The sequence below is a fragment of the Magnolia sinica genome, chromosome 14 (genome assembly GCF_029962835.1).
Source record: "Magnolia sinica isolate HGM2019 chromosome 14, MsV1, whole genome shotgun sequence".
In the NCBI taxonomy this organism is placed as follows: Eukaryota; Viridiplantae; Streptophyta; class Magnoliopsida; order Magnoliales; family Magnoliaceae; genus Magnolia; species Magnolia sinica.
Genome location: NC_080586.1, coordinates 52,603,999 through 52,619,047, shown reverse-complemented (window position 1 = coordinate 52,619,047; position 15,049 = coordinate 52,603,999). Strand labels below are relative to the sequence as shown.

The 15,049-nt window shown below is 36.9% G+C and overlaps 4 protein-coding genes across 5 annotated transcripts; all 4 read right to left on the bottom strand.

Annotated features, from left to right (window-relative positions):
- Nucleotides 1-3,343: 3,343 nt before the first annotated feature.
- On the bottom strand, nucleotides 3,344-4,118 carry LOC131224970 (ABC transporter G family member 9-like). Its single transcript, XM_058220405.1, has 2 exons — nucleotides 3,826-4,118; nucleotides 3,344-3,553 (listed from the first exon to the last, which is right to left on the bottom strand). The coding sequence occupies exons 1-2, from the start codon at nucleotides 3,997-3,999 to the stop codon at nucleotides 3,344-3,346; spliced, it is 384 nt and encodes a 127-aa protein (XP_058076388.1). The 5' UTR covers nucleotides 4,000-4,118.
- A 590-nt stretch (nucleotides 4,119-4,708) lies between these two features.
- On the bottom strand, nucleotides 4,709-6,138 carry LOC131225710 (uncharacterized). The gene is made up of 3 exons (XM_058221286.1): nucleotides 5,632-6,138; nucleotides 5,304-5,448; nucleotides 4,709-5,209 (listed from the first exon to the last, which is right to left on the bottom strand). Exons 1-3 carry the CDS (start codon nucleotides 5,649-5,651, stop codon nucleotides 4,985-4,987), a joined length of 390 nt encoding a protein of 129 aa, XP_058077269.1. The 5' UTR covers nucleotides 5,652-6,138; the 3' UTR covers nucleotides 4,709-4,984.
- A 3,449-nt stretch (nucleotides 6,139-9,587) lies between these two features.
- On the bottom strand, nucleotides 9,588-10,335 carry LOC131225711 (ABC transporter G family member 9-like). Its single transcript, XM_058221287.1, has 2 exons — nucleotides 10,171-10,335; nucleotides 9,588-9,901 (listed from the first exon to the last, which is right to left on the bottom strand). Exons 1-2 carry the CDS (start codon nucleotides 10,297-10,299, stop codon nucleotides 9,692-9,694), a joined length of 339 nt encoding a protein of 112 aa, XP_058077270.1. The 5' UTR covers nucleotides 10,300-10,335; the 3' UTR covers nucleotides 9,588-9,691.
- Nucleotides 10,336-10,712: 377 nt separating this feature from the next.
- On the bottom strand, nucleotides 10,713-12,507 carry LOC131225709 (uncharacterized). Of its 2 annotated transcripts, none has more exons than XM_058221284.1 (3): nucleotides 11,988-12,507; nucleotides 11,648-11,792; nucleotides 10,713-11,556 (listed from the first exon to the last, which is right to left on the bottom strand). In XM_058221284.1, the coding sequence occupies exons 1-3, from the start codon at nucleotides 12,005-12,007 to the stop codon at nucleotides 11,329-11,331; spliced, it is 393 nt and encodes a 130-aa protein (XP_058077267.1). In that variant the 5' UTR covers nucleotides 12,008-12,507; the 3' UTR covers nucleotides 10,713-11,328. The 2 variants fall into 2 exon arrangements, with proteins under 2 accessions (XP_058077267.1, XP_058077268.1); XM_058221285.1 differs by having other exon boundaries at nucleotides 10,713-11,553.
- Nucleotides 12,508-15,049: the final 2,542 nt, after the last annotated feature.

The window sequence follows — 15,049 nt, the reverse complement described above, 5'->3', positions numbered from 1 at the left end:
ATAAGGAATACCTTTAGTTTTTAATGGTTTGTTGTGACTTAAATTACAATAGATCTACAATAGCTCTAAGCATGTCCTTTTCATTACTGTGATTATGAAGTTAGGAAGCCCTGTTGTTCACCATCGCCTCATAGGTGTGGTTGGATGATGGAACCCTTCCTAACGTTCATAACTCTTTCAAATTGACTGTGGATTGGTTAAATTATGTTACTTGCTTTGTATCATGGGCATGGTTTTGTGATAGAATTAATTCTAATTCACTTACCTCTCATCTCTTGAAAAATAGATCAAAGGAAGTTCATATTTGATTTTTAAGATTATATCAAGCATAGATCTCCCTGATCTGTACAAGTGGATCCTCTGAAACCCTAGTTTCCCACCTTTGAATTTCACAAATTTTAGTTAATTAAATTCAAAATTATTCTCTTCCTTTTCCCTATTTTAGATACATCTTCACCTAGTTTTAGTTCAAGTTACTTACATATTACGTACAAGGTTCAATCCCTATGGATTCGACCTCAGTCTTATCGAGATTATTACTACATCACAACCCTATACTTGAGGTGTGAACAAGCTACAAGGAGATAGGGGGAGCAACTACCTGAAGATTTAAATTGTGTGTGAACTTATTAGAATACTTGTAAAATTGTGTAAAATTGATGTACACACAATTTAGGGGTGTTGTTCTAGGTATTGTTCTAGGTGTTTTATGTTTTGTCACGTAATTGACAAAGGGGGAGATTAAAAGTGCCTTGGTTTGTCAATTAGCATAAGGGTTGAGTCGATGAGTCAAGTGAGACCCGTATGAAGATCGTACAAGCTATTGCCTCAACCAAATGTGTACTTTGAGCTCATCATAGGTACATTAAGCCTCACATCTTATGTCCCAAAACACCCAGGTAAATAATTCCTTAAAAGCCTTAGAACAACATAGGAGTTAAACGTCTGAAAATTTATTCTTTAAATAGGAAAATCTTCTAAAGTTTTTCAGCATTAGTTCGATGATATCAAGCTTATGTCGATGGCATCGACCACTCATGGTCGATGATATCTAACATGCCTTAATAACATCGAATTAGGGCTTTTTATGTCCAGCAACCACAAAGTAATTTGGACAGAGAATTCGTTGAATCGAACTAGGATTAGATGACATTGAACATCAATAATCGATGACATCGAAGGTGAGGCGATGATATCGAAGGACTTAAAGCATTATCCAGTAAATCTTCTTGGAAAATATTCTGAGATTGCTCAAGTAATCGGACGAGCTTCAATGTTATTGGAATTCAAATTTCAATGACATCGAGTAGGGTTCGATGATATCAAATGTGGACGAGTTTGTGCCCAGCAAGCTTAACAAGAAAATTAATGAAAATATTCGAGGAATCGAGACAGCCTCGATAACATCGATATTCAAAATTTGATGATATCGAGGGAGTCTCGATGAAATCGAAAAGAGGACAAAAAGTGTTTAGTGAGCTTATAAGGAATACCTTCTGAAAAGATCGATGAATCGAACTAGGATTCGATGACATCGAAATTTGAATTTTGAAGAGATCGAATCAGGTTCGATATCATCGTAGTCAGCTTTAAAATGTCCAACAAGCTCTTGTGTTATAATGTCGAGGAATCGAACCTTGATTCGATGTCATCAAAGTTCAAATCTCGATGACATCAAATCTGGTTCGATTTTCTCGATCTTTTATCGAAAAGTTCCCGAAATGTTTTTCAGTTGAGTTCATATTATCGAACTGATATTCGATGGCATCGAAAGTATATTTTGATGACATCGAATCAAGTTCGATGACATCGGACTCAGTCAGACTCTGACAGTTTTATTTCTGTTGGAGCTTTTTGCCTATATAAGGAGAGCTTGTTCTTAGTTGCTAAATAGAGAAAATAGAAAGAGCTTTGAGAGAGTAATTGCATATCACCTACCCTAAGCCCATTTTCTCATGGAAGTTCATCCTTCAATCGACCCTCATCATTGATATTCAATAGAGTGGATTTATGAATGAACTTCCCCATTCAAGGATCATCCAGCTACCATCTTGATGGCAAATCATTGAACTAGGATCCCTTAAATGCTTTAAAGCTTGGAATCACTCCTCTAAAAAAGGTAAACATTTATTAGAATGGATTCCAACATAACCTTGACCCAACCCATCACCTCTATTGGAGCATCATCAAGTGTTGCGGATCAAGGAAGCTGAAGAATCTCCGTCATCATGGGAGATCGTCTTCATCAACGTGCAGAACGGGGCTCGTCTACTTATCTGTAAGTCATTAGAGTCCAGAGACCCTATTGATCATTCCTTGGTAGGATTGGGTCACAGGTACATCTCACCCTTACAAGCCCTCATAGGAGGCCTTCAACAGGAGTGTACGTTTGGGTGTTGTATGTTGACCCTTGCTCTTGTGCAGGGCATAAACTAGGGTCTTTGTGTAGGTCCTCGACCTATATGTTCTAAACTAGGGTCCTTATGTGGATCCTTGACCTCTATGGTCTAAAACTTAGGTCCTATAGTACAAGAAAAGGGGGCTTTAGCCTCATTCCAAAATTGAGGCTAAAGAGGTTAAAAACTGAGGCTAAAGCCTTTAGCCTCAGTTTTGCCTCAATTATCCAAACCGAGGTTGAAACCCCCGTGGCTAAAGGTTTTAGCCTCAGTTTTAGCAACCGAGGCTAAAATGACTTTTATAGCCTCGGTTCTTCAAGTGAGGCTAAAAGAACCTTTTTAGCTTCAGTTTTCTCGAAATGAGGCTAAATCAAAATTTTAGCCTCCATTGTTTCCAACTGAGACTAAATCTAAATTTTAGCCTCAGTTGCCTCCAATTGAAGTTAAATCTATTTTTAACCTCGGTTCTCAACAACCGAGGCTAAAGCCTTTAACCACGAGAGTTGTAGTCTCAGTTTAGGTAATTGAGGCAAAATTGAGACTAAAGATAGATTTAGCCTTTGTTGGCATCAACCGAGGCTAAATTCGGTTTTTAACATCATTTATCAATAATCGAGGCTAAATCTAGTTTCTGTCAACAAAAGCTAACAATATTATAATCAACCAATGATTGAATCTGTGCATGTTTCACCCATTTAACATCCATCAAGACAACAATCAACAAAACAATTAATGGTCAATTTAAAGTTTTCAAAACAAACAAACTGCCACATAGCCTTCCACATTCAGTAAGGTCCCCTTCCATGTGACTATTTTCTCTCGGATCGGAGCATCATTTCCATGAGTTACCATCAATCCTGTAAAAAGGAAAACAGAAAACTAAATTATGATGAATATCATTAGCTTAGAAAGAAGAGCATGATCAGTCTTAAAATACTCACCGGAGGTTATTGTTTAATTTTCTCAACATGTGGAATTCTTCTGTTTTTTAGCATTGGCATGTCACTAACCATCCTCCACATCAAGTAAGAGGAGAGCCTGTACATGCCTGAAGACCTCTCTTTTGTCAGCATTGCACGCTCTTGAGGGAAGGTGAAGATAGCCTGGAAGACAGGGAACGTGCCCCAAAATCCTGAGATGAAGAAAAGGAGCCCAATCTGTGTTGACAGGAAAAAAAAAAAGGCATGAGAACAAAACACTTTACAAGGACAATAAAACCCATGTTTGGTTGCTAGTTTTAATATTTCTCTACACAATATTTCCCTTGCTTTATAGAAATCAAGTTTGATTTACACTCTTTAGTTGGTTTTTACAGTCCTAAGAGTTCTATTTCACAGGCTTTCCTAATAAGAGAACTTGCAACGACATCTTCAATTTTCATCTATTGAAAAAAAAAAATAGAAGAGAAGATATATCTAGGTTCTGCTACCTGATCTTGAATGTGGTCAAGGGTAGATCGCCACCATAAAAGACCTGTAAGCAAAGCGACCACTATTACTTGGCCAAACTTGAGGGGGGAGAACACCTCATGTTTGCTTTCTTTCACACCCCTCCTCATCAAGACTGTGAACTGGTCCCACCATGATGTTGTCCATCTCCCCATCTTTTTATCATTTACGCTCTCTCCCCCTTGAATTTAATCCCTTTAAGCCCCCTTTTCAGCTTCTCAGCAATGTTACTCCTATAGGAAGCAGCCAATTCTTCCTTCACAGCTGCCCTATTCTCCTCCACATCATCACCAGATATACCTTCAAATAGATTCATTTAAGGATTTAAATTAGAAATTAAACCATTTTCTTTTATAACAAGGAAGAAAACAGATGAATATTCATACCATTCACAAGGTCGAGAAGGAAATCAGATTTGACTTAAATTATAGTCCCCAACAAAGCTCTCAAGTGTTTTCTACCCATTATCATAGTTTTCTTAAGCACCAGTCATTAGATTCATGGAAGTTATTTCAACATTTTATGTGGTCCATGAGAGTATGATAAACCTAATGGAAGGCCTGGATTGATGATTTGTTCATCCGCATGTCTAAAAGCACAAGAACCATGGGTGTAGTTGAGCACCCCTCTATAAACCACTGCTTAGAAAAGATGAAAGGGAGCATAAAAGGCAGGCCAAGTATTCCCATAAAAGAAATAAAACTGATGCAAGAAATTTTAAATGCTGAGAAAAGATAAAGATGAGAGTAGGTCAAAATTGCAGGAAAAATATTATTTTACAGAGAAGGAACAACCTGTGGAAACATATCCATGAAAGAGGACATAATGTCATTTCCAAAGGCTTTGAAATTGCATATGAGAATGTATTGGGACAAAGAGGAGTTATTATTCTTATGAAGAAAAAATGACAACCTTGTTTCCTTGTTTAGAAAGGGGGGAAAGATAACCAGTGTTCATCTAATATTCACGTTTTCATTGTTTAGTTAAAATTTTGGTGCGTGATCCATTACCTGACAGTAAGCAATCAACTGGAAACAAGAAGGTGTACGAGGTTAAAGCAGATGGCTCCTTTTCTTTTTCTAGAGTTACAAAGGGCTGGTGGCAAAAGGTTGTTCTCGAAAGTATGGTTAAGGTTGGGGCTCATGCAGTAGCATGGTTTGTGAAAATGGGGATAAACAAACTTCTTAAAAATAAGGCAATAGCCAAAAGGATTACCTTTGAACTATCTCCTGAGCTATAAGTTCCAGAAGATTTGTTTTCATCTGAACCAAGTTTAGGTGGGAAAGATTGGGTAGTGCTCTCCGATCTTCGACCATTGATAGTGGCTGCATCGATGGAGGACAGAAGGCTAGTAGGCAAGCTAATCTGCTAATTTTCAGAAGTTCCCCCAGATTAGACAGACAAAGGAACCAACAAAATGATAAGCCCTTAATGATAAAGGTGCTCACAAAATAGCTACCTTGGTAACTGAAAAGTTTTGAAATGAGATTCCAACAAAGAATCCAAAGACAACTCCAATAACAGTTGAAGTAATAATTCTTGTAACGTCGTTTGACCTTCTCAGAATACCACTGTGATTGTCATTTGGTCTTCTCAGAATACCACTGTAAATCAAACATTAAAAAAAAACAAAAAAAAGCAAAGCAATTAAACTGAAGAGCCTTGCTATGAGTATGAGAAGGCTAGCATGGGAGTGTATGTGTATGAGAAAATCGTATAACAGAAAACAGTTAAAGTTGAGCAGAAGAATATTGGTAATGAAAGTACAAAGCATGAGAGTTACAAACTTGCGATGGATGCTCCCCATCTTAGTATAGCTTCTTAAACTCACACGTCACACCAACAGCATTGATCAAGCAATAAAATATTGTGTTGAACCCTTGAGAAAATCTGCAGCAACTGACGTGTTCTTCAATAATGAGAACTAATCTTTCAATACTAGGCTGAGTATCCTTCTGGAGAAGCAAGATGAATCCCAATGGAAGATAAACTACTATGCCGAGGTGACCATACACAAGGTGTGGTTTCCTGTAAACTGAAATGTTATACTATAACAATTTAGAAAATTTGAAAAATAACTTAACGGGCATACTCTACAAACACGAAAAACAAAGACAAAGTAATAGAAGTATTACTAGTACACTTCAATTGATATTAACCATAACAAGAACCTGGTTGAAAAGGAAAGCAGAGAGATTCTTTAATAAACAAAGAAAGAAAGAATAGGGATCACCCTTAACAATGATATCATCTTTGATAAATGATAACATTGCAAGGAATTTCCAACAAAGACAGCTTTTTTGTTGTGGTGGGTCATACGCTACATAGTGTCCCCAAGGGCCATGGCCATCAAACACACCACAGAACATCATGTCTTCTTGGCATCCGAATTCCTACAACCCATATAGAACCCACATTTTTAAAAAAAAAATACATAAGAATTGAGCTCTCAGCAATTGAAAAATTGATTCATACTCATCAAACAACTGAAAATCGCTCTCATTTCTTCCTATACAGATCTCCATGCTGAAACTAAAACTTAAAACATTTAAACCTGTGTGGAATTAAAATAGCTTTGAAAGTAAGGAGACAATGAAATAGACTTAAAATATTTAAACAATGCATGGAATTAAACATATAAACCTGTGTAGAATTAAAATAGCTTTGAAAGTAAGGAGACAATTGAAAAACTTAAAATATTTAAACAATCCATGGAATTAACTAGCTTTCATCAGAAAAACATCTTGGCAAGGAACTACATGATACACGACCTGAGGATGGGCCTTGACATTTGGTGATCCACACTGTTGATCTTTAAGATTATATCAAGCATAGATCTCCCTGATCTGTACAAGTGGATCCTCTGAAACCCTAGTTTCCCACCTTTGAATTTCACAAATTTTAGTTAATTAAATTCAAAATTATTCTCTTCCTTTTCCCTATTTTAGATACATCTTCACCTAGTTTTAGTTCAAGTTACTTACATATTACGTACAAGGTTCAATCCCTATGGATTCGACCTCAGTCTTATCGAGATTATTACTACATCACAACCCTATACTTGAGGTGTGAACAAGCTACAAGGAGATAGGGGGAGCAACTACCTGAAGATTTAAATTGTGTGTGAACTTATTAGAATACTTGTAAAATTGTGTAAAATTGATGTACACACAATTTAGGGGTGTTGTTCTAGGTATTGTTCTAGGTGTTTTATGTTTTGTCACGTAATTGACAAAGGGGGAGATTAAAAGTGCCTTGGTTTGTCAATTAGCATAAGGGTTGAGTCGATGAGTCAAGTGAGACCCGTATGAAGATCGTACAAGCTATTGCCTCAACCAAATGTGTACTTTGAGCTCATCATAGGTACATTAAGCCTCACATCTTATGTCCCAAAACACCCAGGTAAATAATTCCTTAAAAGCCTTAGAACAACATAGGAGTTAAACGTCTGAAAATTTATTCTTTAAATAGGAAAATCTTCTAAAGTTTTTCAGCATTAGTTCGATGATATCAAGCTTATGTCGATGGCATCGACCACTCATGGTCGATGATATCTAACATGCCTTAATAACATCGAATTAGGGCTTTTTATGTCCAGCAACCACAAAGTAATTTGGACAGAGAATTCGTTGAATCGAACTAGGATTAGATGACATTGAACATCAATAATCGATGACATCGAAGGTGAGGCGATGATATCGAAGGACTTAAAGCATTATCCAGTAAATCTTCTTGGAAAATATTCTGAGATTGCTCAAGTAATCGGACGAGCTTCAATGTTATTGGAATTCAAATTTCAATGACATCGAGTAGGGTTCGATGATATCAAATGTGGACGAGTTTGTGCCCAGCAAGCTTAACAAGAAAATTAATGAAAATATTCGAGGAATCGAGACAGCCTCGATAACATCGATATTCAAAATTTGATGATATCGAGGGAGTCTCGATGAAATCGAAAAGAGGACAAAAAGTGTTTAGTGAGCTTATAAGGAATACCTTCTGAAAAGATCGATGAATCGAACTAGGATTCGATGACATCGAAATTTGAATTTTGAAGAGATCGAATCAGGTTCGATATCATCGTAGTCAGCTTTAAAATGTCCAACAAGCTCTTGTGTTATAATGTCGAGGAATCGAACCTTGATTCGATGTCATCAAAGTTCAAATCTCGATGACATCAAATCTGGTTCGATTTTCTCGATCTTTTATCGAAAAGTTCCCGAAATGTTTTTCAGTTGAGTTCATATTATCGAACTGATATTCGATGGCATCGAAAGTATATTTTGATGACATCGAATCAAGTTCGATGACATCGGACTCAGTCAGACTCTGACAGTTTTATTTCTGTTGGAGCTTTTTGCCTATATAAGGAGAGCTTGTTCTTAGTTGCTAAATAGAGAAAATAGAAAGAGCTTTGAGAGAGTAATTGCATATCACCTACCCTAAGCCCATTTTCTCATGGAAGTTCATCCTTCAATCGACCCTCATCATTGATATTCAATAGAGTGGATTTATGAATGAACTTCCCCATTCAAGGATCATCCAGCTACCATCTTGATGGCAAATCATTGAACTAGGATCCCTTAAATGCTTTAAAGCTTGGAATCACTCCTCTAAAAAAGGTAAACATTTATTAGAATGGATTCCAACATAACCTTGACCCAACCCATCACCTCTATTGGAGCATCATCAAGTGTTGCGGATCAAGGAAGCTGAAGAATCTCCGTCATCATGGGAGATCGTCTTCATCAACGTGCAGAACGGGGCTCGTCTACTTATCTGTAAGTCATTAGAGTCCAGAGACCCTATTGATCATTCCTTGGTAGGATTGGGTCACAGGTACATCTCACCCTTACAAGCCCTCATAGGAGGCCTTCAACAGGAGTGTACGTTTGGGTGTTGTATGTTGACCCTTGCTCTTGTGCAGGGCATAAACTAGGGTCTTTGTGTAGGTCCTCGACCTATATGTTCTAAACTAGGGTCCTTATGTGGATCCTTGACCTCTATGGTCTAAAACTTAGGTCCTATCACTACAAGAAAAGGGGGCTTTAGCCTCATTTCAAAATTGAGGCTAAAGAGGTTAAAAACTGAGGCTAAAGCCTTTAGCCTCAGTTTTGCCTCAATTATCCAAACCGAGGTTGAAACCACCGTGGCTAAAGGTTTTAGCCTCAGTTTTAGCAACCGAGGCTAAAATGACTTTTATAGCCTCGGTTCTTCAAGTGAGGCTAAAAGAACCTTTTTAGCTTCAGTTTTCTCGAAATGAGGCTAAATCAAAATTTTAGCCTCCATTGTTTCCAACTGAGACTAAATCTAAATTTTAGCCTCAGTTGCCTCCAATTGAAGTTAAATCTATTTTTAACCTCGGTTCTCAACAACCGAGGCTAAAGCCTTTAACCACTGGAGTTGTAGTCTCAGTTTAGGTAATTGAGGCAAAACTGAGACTAAAGATAAATTTAGCCTTTGTTGGCATCAACCGAGGCTAAATTCGATTTTTAACATCATTTATCAATAATCGAGGCTAAATCTAGTTTCTGTCAACAAAAGCCAACAATATTATAATCAACCAATGATTGAATCTGTGCATGTTTCACCCATTTAACATCCATCAAGACAACAATCAACAAAACAATTAATGGTCAATTTAAAGTTTTCAAAACAAACAAACTGCCACATAGCCTTCCACATTCAGTAAGGTCCCCTTCCATGTGACTATTTTCTCTCGGATCAGAGCATCATTTCCATGAGTTACCATCAATCCTGTAAAAAGGAAAACAGAAAACTAAATTATGATGAATATCATTAGCTTAGAAAGAAGAGCATGATCAGTCTTAAAATACTCACTGGAGGTTATTGTTTAATTTTCTCAACATGTGGAATTCTTCTGTTTTTTAGCATTGGCATGTCACTAACCATCCTCCACATCAAGTAAGAGGAGAGCCTGTACATGCCTGAAGACCTCTCTTTTGTCAGCATTGCACGCTCTTGAGGGAAGGTGAAGATAGCCTGGAAGACAGGGAACGTGCCCCAAAATCCTGAGATGAAGAAAAGGAGCCCAATCTGTGTTGACAGGAAAAAAAAAAAGGCATGAGAACAAAACACTTTACAAGGACAATAAAACCCATGTTTGGTTGCTAGTTTTAATATTTCTCTACACAATATTTCCCTTGCTTTATAGAAATCAAGTTTGATTTACACTCTTTAGTTGGTTTTTACAGTCCTAAGAGTTCTATTTCACAGGCTTTCCTAATAAGAGAACTTGCAACGACATCTTCAATTTTCATCTATTGAAAAAAAAAAGAAGAGAAGATATATCTAGGTTCTGATACCTGATCTTGAATGTGGTCCAGGGTAGATCGCCACCATAAAAGACCTGCAAGCAAAGCGACCACTATTACTTGGCCAAACTTGAGGGGGGAGAACACCTCATGTTTGCTTTCTTTCACACCCCTCCTCATCAAGACTGTGAACTGGTCCCACCATGATGTTGTCCATCTCCCTGTCTTTTTATCATTTACGCTCTCTCCCCCTTGAATTTAATCCCTTTAAGCTCCTTTTTCAGCTTCTCAGCAATGTTACTCCTATAGGAAGTAGCCAATTCTTCCTTCACAGCTGCCCTATTCTCCTCCACATCATCACCAGATATACCTTCAAATAGATTCATTTAAGGATTTAAATTAGAAATTAAACCATTTTCTTTTATAACAAGGAAGAAAACAGATGAATATTCATACCATTCACAAGGTCGAGAAGGAAATCAGATTTGACTTAAATTATAGTCCCCAACAAAGCTCTCAAGTGTTTTCTACCCATTATCATAGTTTTCTTAAGCACCAGTCATTAGATTCATGGAAGTTATTTCAACATTTTATGTGGTCCATGAGAGTATGATAAACCTAATGGAAGGCCTGGATTGATGATTTGTTCATCCGCATGTCTAAAAGCACAAGAACCATGGGTGTAGTTGAGCACCCCTCTATAAACCACTGCTTAGAAAAGATGAAAGGGAGCATAAAAGGCAGGCCAAGTATTCCCATAAAAGAAATAAAACTGATGCAAGAAATTTTAAATGCTGAGAAAAGATAAAGATGAGAGTAGGTCAAAATTGCAGGAAAAATATTATTTTACAGAGAAGGAACAACCTGTGGAAACATATCCATGAAAGAGGACATAATGTCATTTCAAAGGCTTTGAAATTGCATATGAGAATGTATTGGGACAAAGAGGAGTTATTATTCTTATGAAGAAAAAATGACAACCTTGTTTCCTTGTTTAGAAAGGGGGGAAAGATAACCAGTGTTCATCTAATATTCACGTTTTCATTGTTTAGTTAAAATTTTGGTGCGTGATCCATTACCTGACAGTAAGCAATCAACTGGAAACAAGGAGGTGTACGAGGTTAAAGCAGATGGCTCCTTTTCTTTTTCTAGAGTTACAAAGGGCTGGTGGCAAAAGGTTGTTCTCGAAAGTATGGTTAAGGTTGGGGCTCATGCAGTAGCATGGTTTGTGAAAATGGGGATAAACAAACTTCTTAAAAATAAGGCAATAGCCAAAAGGATTACCTTTGAACTATCTCCTGAGCTATAAGTTCCAGAAGATTTGTTTTCATCTGAACCAAGTTTAGGTGGGAAAGATTGGGTAGTGCTCTCCGATCTACGACCATTGATAGTGGCTGCATCGATGGAGGACAGAAGGCTGGTAGGCAAGCTAATCTGCTAATTTTCAGAAGTTCCCCCAGATTAGACAGACAAAGGAACCAACAAAATGATAAGCCCTTAATGATAAAGATGCTCACAAAATAGCTACCTTGGTAACTGAAAAGTTTTGAAATGAGATTCCAACAAAGAATCCAAAGACAACTCCAATAACAGTTGAAGTAATAATTCTTGTAACATCGTTTGACCTTCTCAGAATACCACTGTGATTGTCATTTGGTCTTCTCAGAATACCACTGTAAATCAAACATTAAAAAAAAAAAAAAAAAAAAAAAAACAAAAGCAAAGCATTTAAACTGAAGAGCCTTGCTATGAGTATGAGAAGGCTAGCATGGGAGTGTATGTGTATGAGAAAATCGTATAACAGAAAACAGTTAAAGTTGAGCAGAAGAATATTGGTAATGAAAGTACAAAGCATGAGAGTTACAAACTTGCGATGGATGCTCCCCATCTTAGTATAGCTTCTTAAACTCACACGTCACACCAACAGCATTGATCAAGCAATAAAATATTGTGTTGAACCCTTGAGAAAATCTGCAGCAACTGACGTGTTCTTCAATAATGAGAACTAATCTTTCAATACTAGGCTGAGTATCCTTCTGGAGAAGCAAGATGAATCCCAATGGAAGATAAACTACTATGCCGAGGTGACCATACACAGGGTGTGGTTTCCTGTAAACTGAAATGTTATACTATAACAATTTAGAAAATTTGAAAAATAACTTAACGGGCATACTCTACAAACACGAAAAACAAAGACAAAGTAATAGAAGTATTACTAGTACACTTCAATTGATATTAACCATAACAAGAACCTGGTTGAAAAGGAAAGCAGAGAGATTCTTTAATAAACAAAGAAAGAAAGAATAGGGATCACCCTTAACAATGATATCATCTTTGATAAATGATAACATTGCAAGGAATTTCCAACAAAGACAGCTTTTCTGTTGTGGTGGGCCATACGCTACATAGTGTCCCCAAGGGCCATGGCCATCAAACACACCACAGAACATCATGTCTTCTTGGCATCCGAATTCCTACAACCCATATAGAACCCACATTTTTAAAAAAAAATACATAAGAATTGAGCTCTCAGCAATTGAAAAATTGATTCATACTCATCAAACAACTGAAAATCGCTCTCATTTCTTCCTATACAGATCTCCATGCTGAAACTAAAACTTAAAACATTTAAACCTGTGTGGAATTAAAATAGCTTTGAAAGTAAGGAGACAATGAAATAGACTTAAAATATTTAAACAATGCATGGAATTAAACATATAAACCTGTGTAGAATTAAAATAGCTTTGAAAGTAAGGAGACAATTGAAAAACTTAAAATATTTAAACAATCCATGGAATTAACTAGCTTTCATCAGAAAAACATCTTGGCAAGGAACTACATGATACACGACCTGAGGATGGGCCCTGACATTTGGTGATCCACACTGTTGATCTGATGATTTCAAAAAAGAAAAGAAGAAAGAAAGAAAACATCCATAACGGCCGTTACGGCCCATATCGTAACAGTACCACTGTTACCATTATGGAATACATGAAGAATCCATGTTAGCCTATTTTTTTAGCACACGTGATTTCCATGGAAGTGTTGAAAGGTCAATGGTAAAAAAAGTGAGAGTTTTCTTGTATCCATGGAAGTTGCTGCTTTTCGAGGAAAATTGTGGAAATGGAAATCGATTTCCTCAAATACATTTGTTTCACGAACAGTTGAAATGTCAAATTTGTTGAAATTGATTTCACTTCCACAGTTTTCCAGAGGATTCCACCAATCCACATAACCCATGGAGAGATTCTTCCACTTCAAAGGGATGAAATGTACACTCTTCAATTGAGAACTTGCTTGGCTCAATAAACTGTACATGCAGATCTGTGTAAAGGGGATAAAAAATCAATCATATGGTTAGCCTAGAGAGATGCAAGATATTCCAAAGATCTTCCCCATCAGATGATCCGAACCGACTGTGCCGCACTTAAATATGGACTTTCGGTTATATTTTGTCCATTTGCATCAATTGGCTAGGATCATCTGATGGGCAATATACTAGCTATGGCTCAACCTATGATTAGGAGCTCACCAGATCAACAGCTTAGGTTACCAAATGGTAGTTCCACTTATACCATCACAGCATACTTTTTAAAAGCTCCTTCTCCTTGGCTGCTGCCGCCCTTCTAAGTTTTGCAGCTTGAGCAAATGTCGATGGCCTGCGGAGAAAAATTAAAAAGAAAAACTGCAGATTGTAAACTCATATTGTTGATCAACTTGAATGTTCAAAACAGAACAAAAGAATTTATTTCATATCGGAAAGGTAGCAGCAGTCTGAGAAACAGTATCACTTCCAACTTTTGCTTTTGCTTCTCAGCAAGCTGGGATGAGGTACGCACATTCCAAATTTAGTTCAGTCGTCTCACACACTAGTAGCACATGAGAAATTCATGCACCTAGTTGCATTTGGACCCACCTTGGTGAAATTGGAGGTTTTGGGGTGGTGGTCTTTATTCATGCTACTACCTGCCTATGGGTGGTTTAGTTGCAACATGCATCAGTTGTTGAGGGAATCAGGGAAACAATTGTTTCCTTTGCTAACAGATTTTCATTCCATTAACAAAAATAAGGAACTCAATGGTGCAATCAATTTTGTACAACCCATTACAGTTTTGCTGAACTATAAGCCTCTAGTCATTAATGAACAAAATAAATGGTAAAACTGCTCTGACAGATTTAGTAAGTTGTTTGAGGTAAAAGATTACTGAAGTTCAATCGAAAACTAGAACTATTCATATTTTAACAATAGAGAAGCCCCAACTTTCATTGACAAAGATTAGTTTTTATATTTCATAAGGTGCCTTCCAAATATCAGGAGAAAGGAGTCCAATTTAAGGATTGGAATCACCCACGTAGATAAGGAGCTCGCTTCTTTCAAAAGTTCCTTTATTTCCTGTTGCAACTTCACTTCTTCAGCACTCTTCAACCCTCTCTGAAAGGTAAGCAAAATATCATTATTTATTTGTAAAAAAAAGAAAAATGCATAATAGTGAGATAAGCAACATGGGCTTACTTCTACAACTGAAGCAAGGATTTTGCACAGTAAAGCAACAGACTCAAAGACCTAAAATAACCAAATGAAGCAACATATTTCGAAGAATTGAGTTAGCATTTCCTACTTTCTAATCATTATATTATTTATTCCTTGCAAATTTGCCAGTTTATTCTGTCAGATACAACAGATTCCTTAAAATCTCTGTTTCCATGTGAAATTTCCTAGCATTTTAAAAAATCGACGAAATTTCCATGTGAAATCTCTGTTTCCAGGGTTTCAACTAGAAAAAACTCGAAAACATGCTAAAAGAATCAAAATCTGCAAACAAGGAAATCGCAAAGGTCTTCTTTATGGGAATCCGACAGAATTCCAAAAAAAAAAAAAAATCTCTGCATTCCTCTCTAAACCAGACGATCTAGGGTTCTCGATCGAGAA

Excerpts from the sequence above, each read along its gene's own strand:
- LOC131225709 (XM_058221284.1), bottom strand. The coding sequence starts at position 12,007 with ATGGGGAGCATCCATCGCAA. Across the intron at positions 11,793-11,987 it reads ATGGGGAGCATCCATCGCAA|TGGTATTCTGAGAAGACCAA; the intron begins GTTTGTAACTCT and ends TTTGATTTACAG. Across the intron at positions 11,557-11,647 it reads AAAACTTTTCAGTTACCAAG|CAGATTAGCTTGCCTACCAG; the intron begins GTAGCTATTTTG and ends TCTGAAAATTAG.
- LOC131224970 (XM_058220405.1), bottom strand. The coding sequence starts at position 3,999 with ATGGGGAGATGGACAACATCATGGTGGGACCAGTTCACAGTCTTGATG. Across the intron at positions 3,554-3,825 it reads TTGACCACATTCAAGATCAG|ATTGGGCTCCTTTTCTTCAT; the intron begins GTAGCAGAACCT and ends CTGTCAACACAG.
- LOC131225710 (XM_058221286.1), bottom strand. The coding sequence starts at position 5,651 with ATGGGGAGCATCCATCGCAA. Across the intron at positions 5,449-5,631 it reads ATGGGGAGCATCCATCGCAA|TGGTATTCTGAGAAGACCAA; the intron begins GTTTGTAACTCT and ends TTTGATTTACAG. Across the intron at positions 5,210-5,303 it reads AAAACTTTTCAGTTACCAAG|ATTAGCTTGCCTACTAGCCT; the intron begins GTAGCTATTTTG and ends GAAAATTAGCAG.
- LOC131225711 (XM_058221287.1), bottom strand. The coding sequence starts at position 10,299 with ATGAGGAGGGGTGTGAAAGAAAGCAAACATGAGGTGTTCTCCCCCCTC. Across the intron at positions 9,902-10,170 it reads TGGACCACATTCAAGATCAG|ATTGGGCTCCTTTTCTTCAT; the intron begins GTATCAGAACCT and ends CTGTCAACACAG.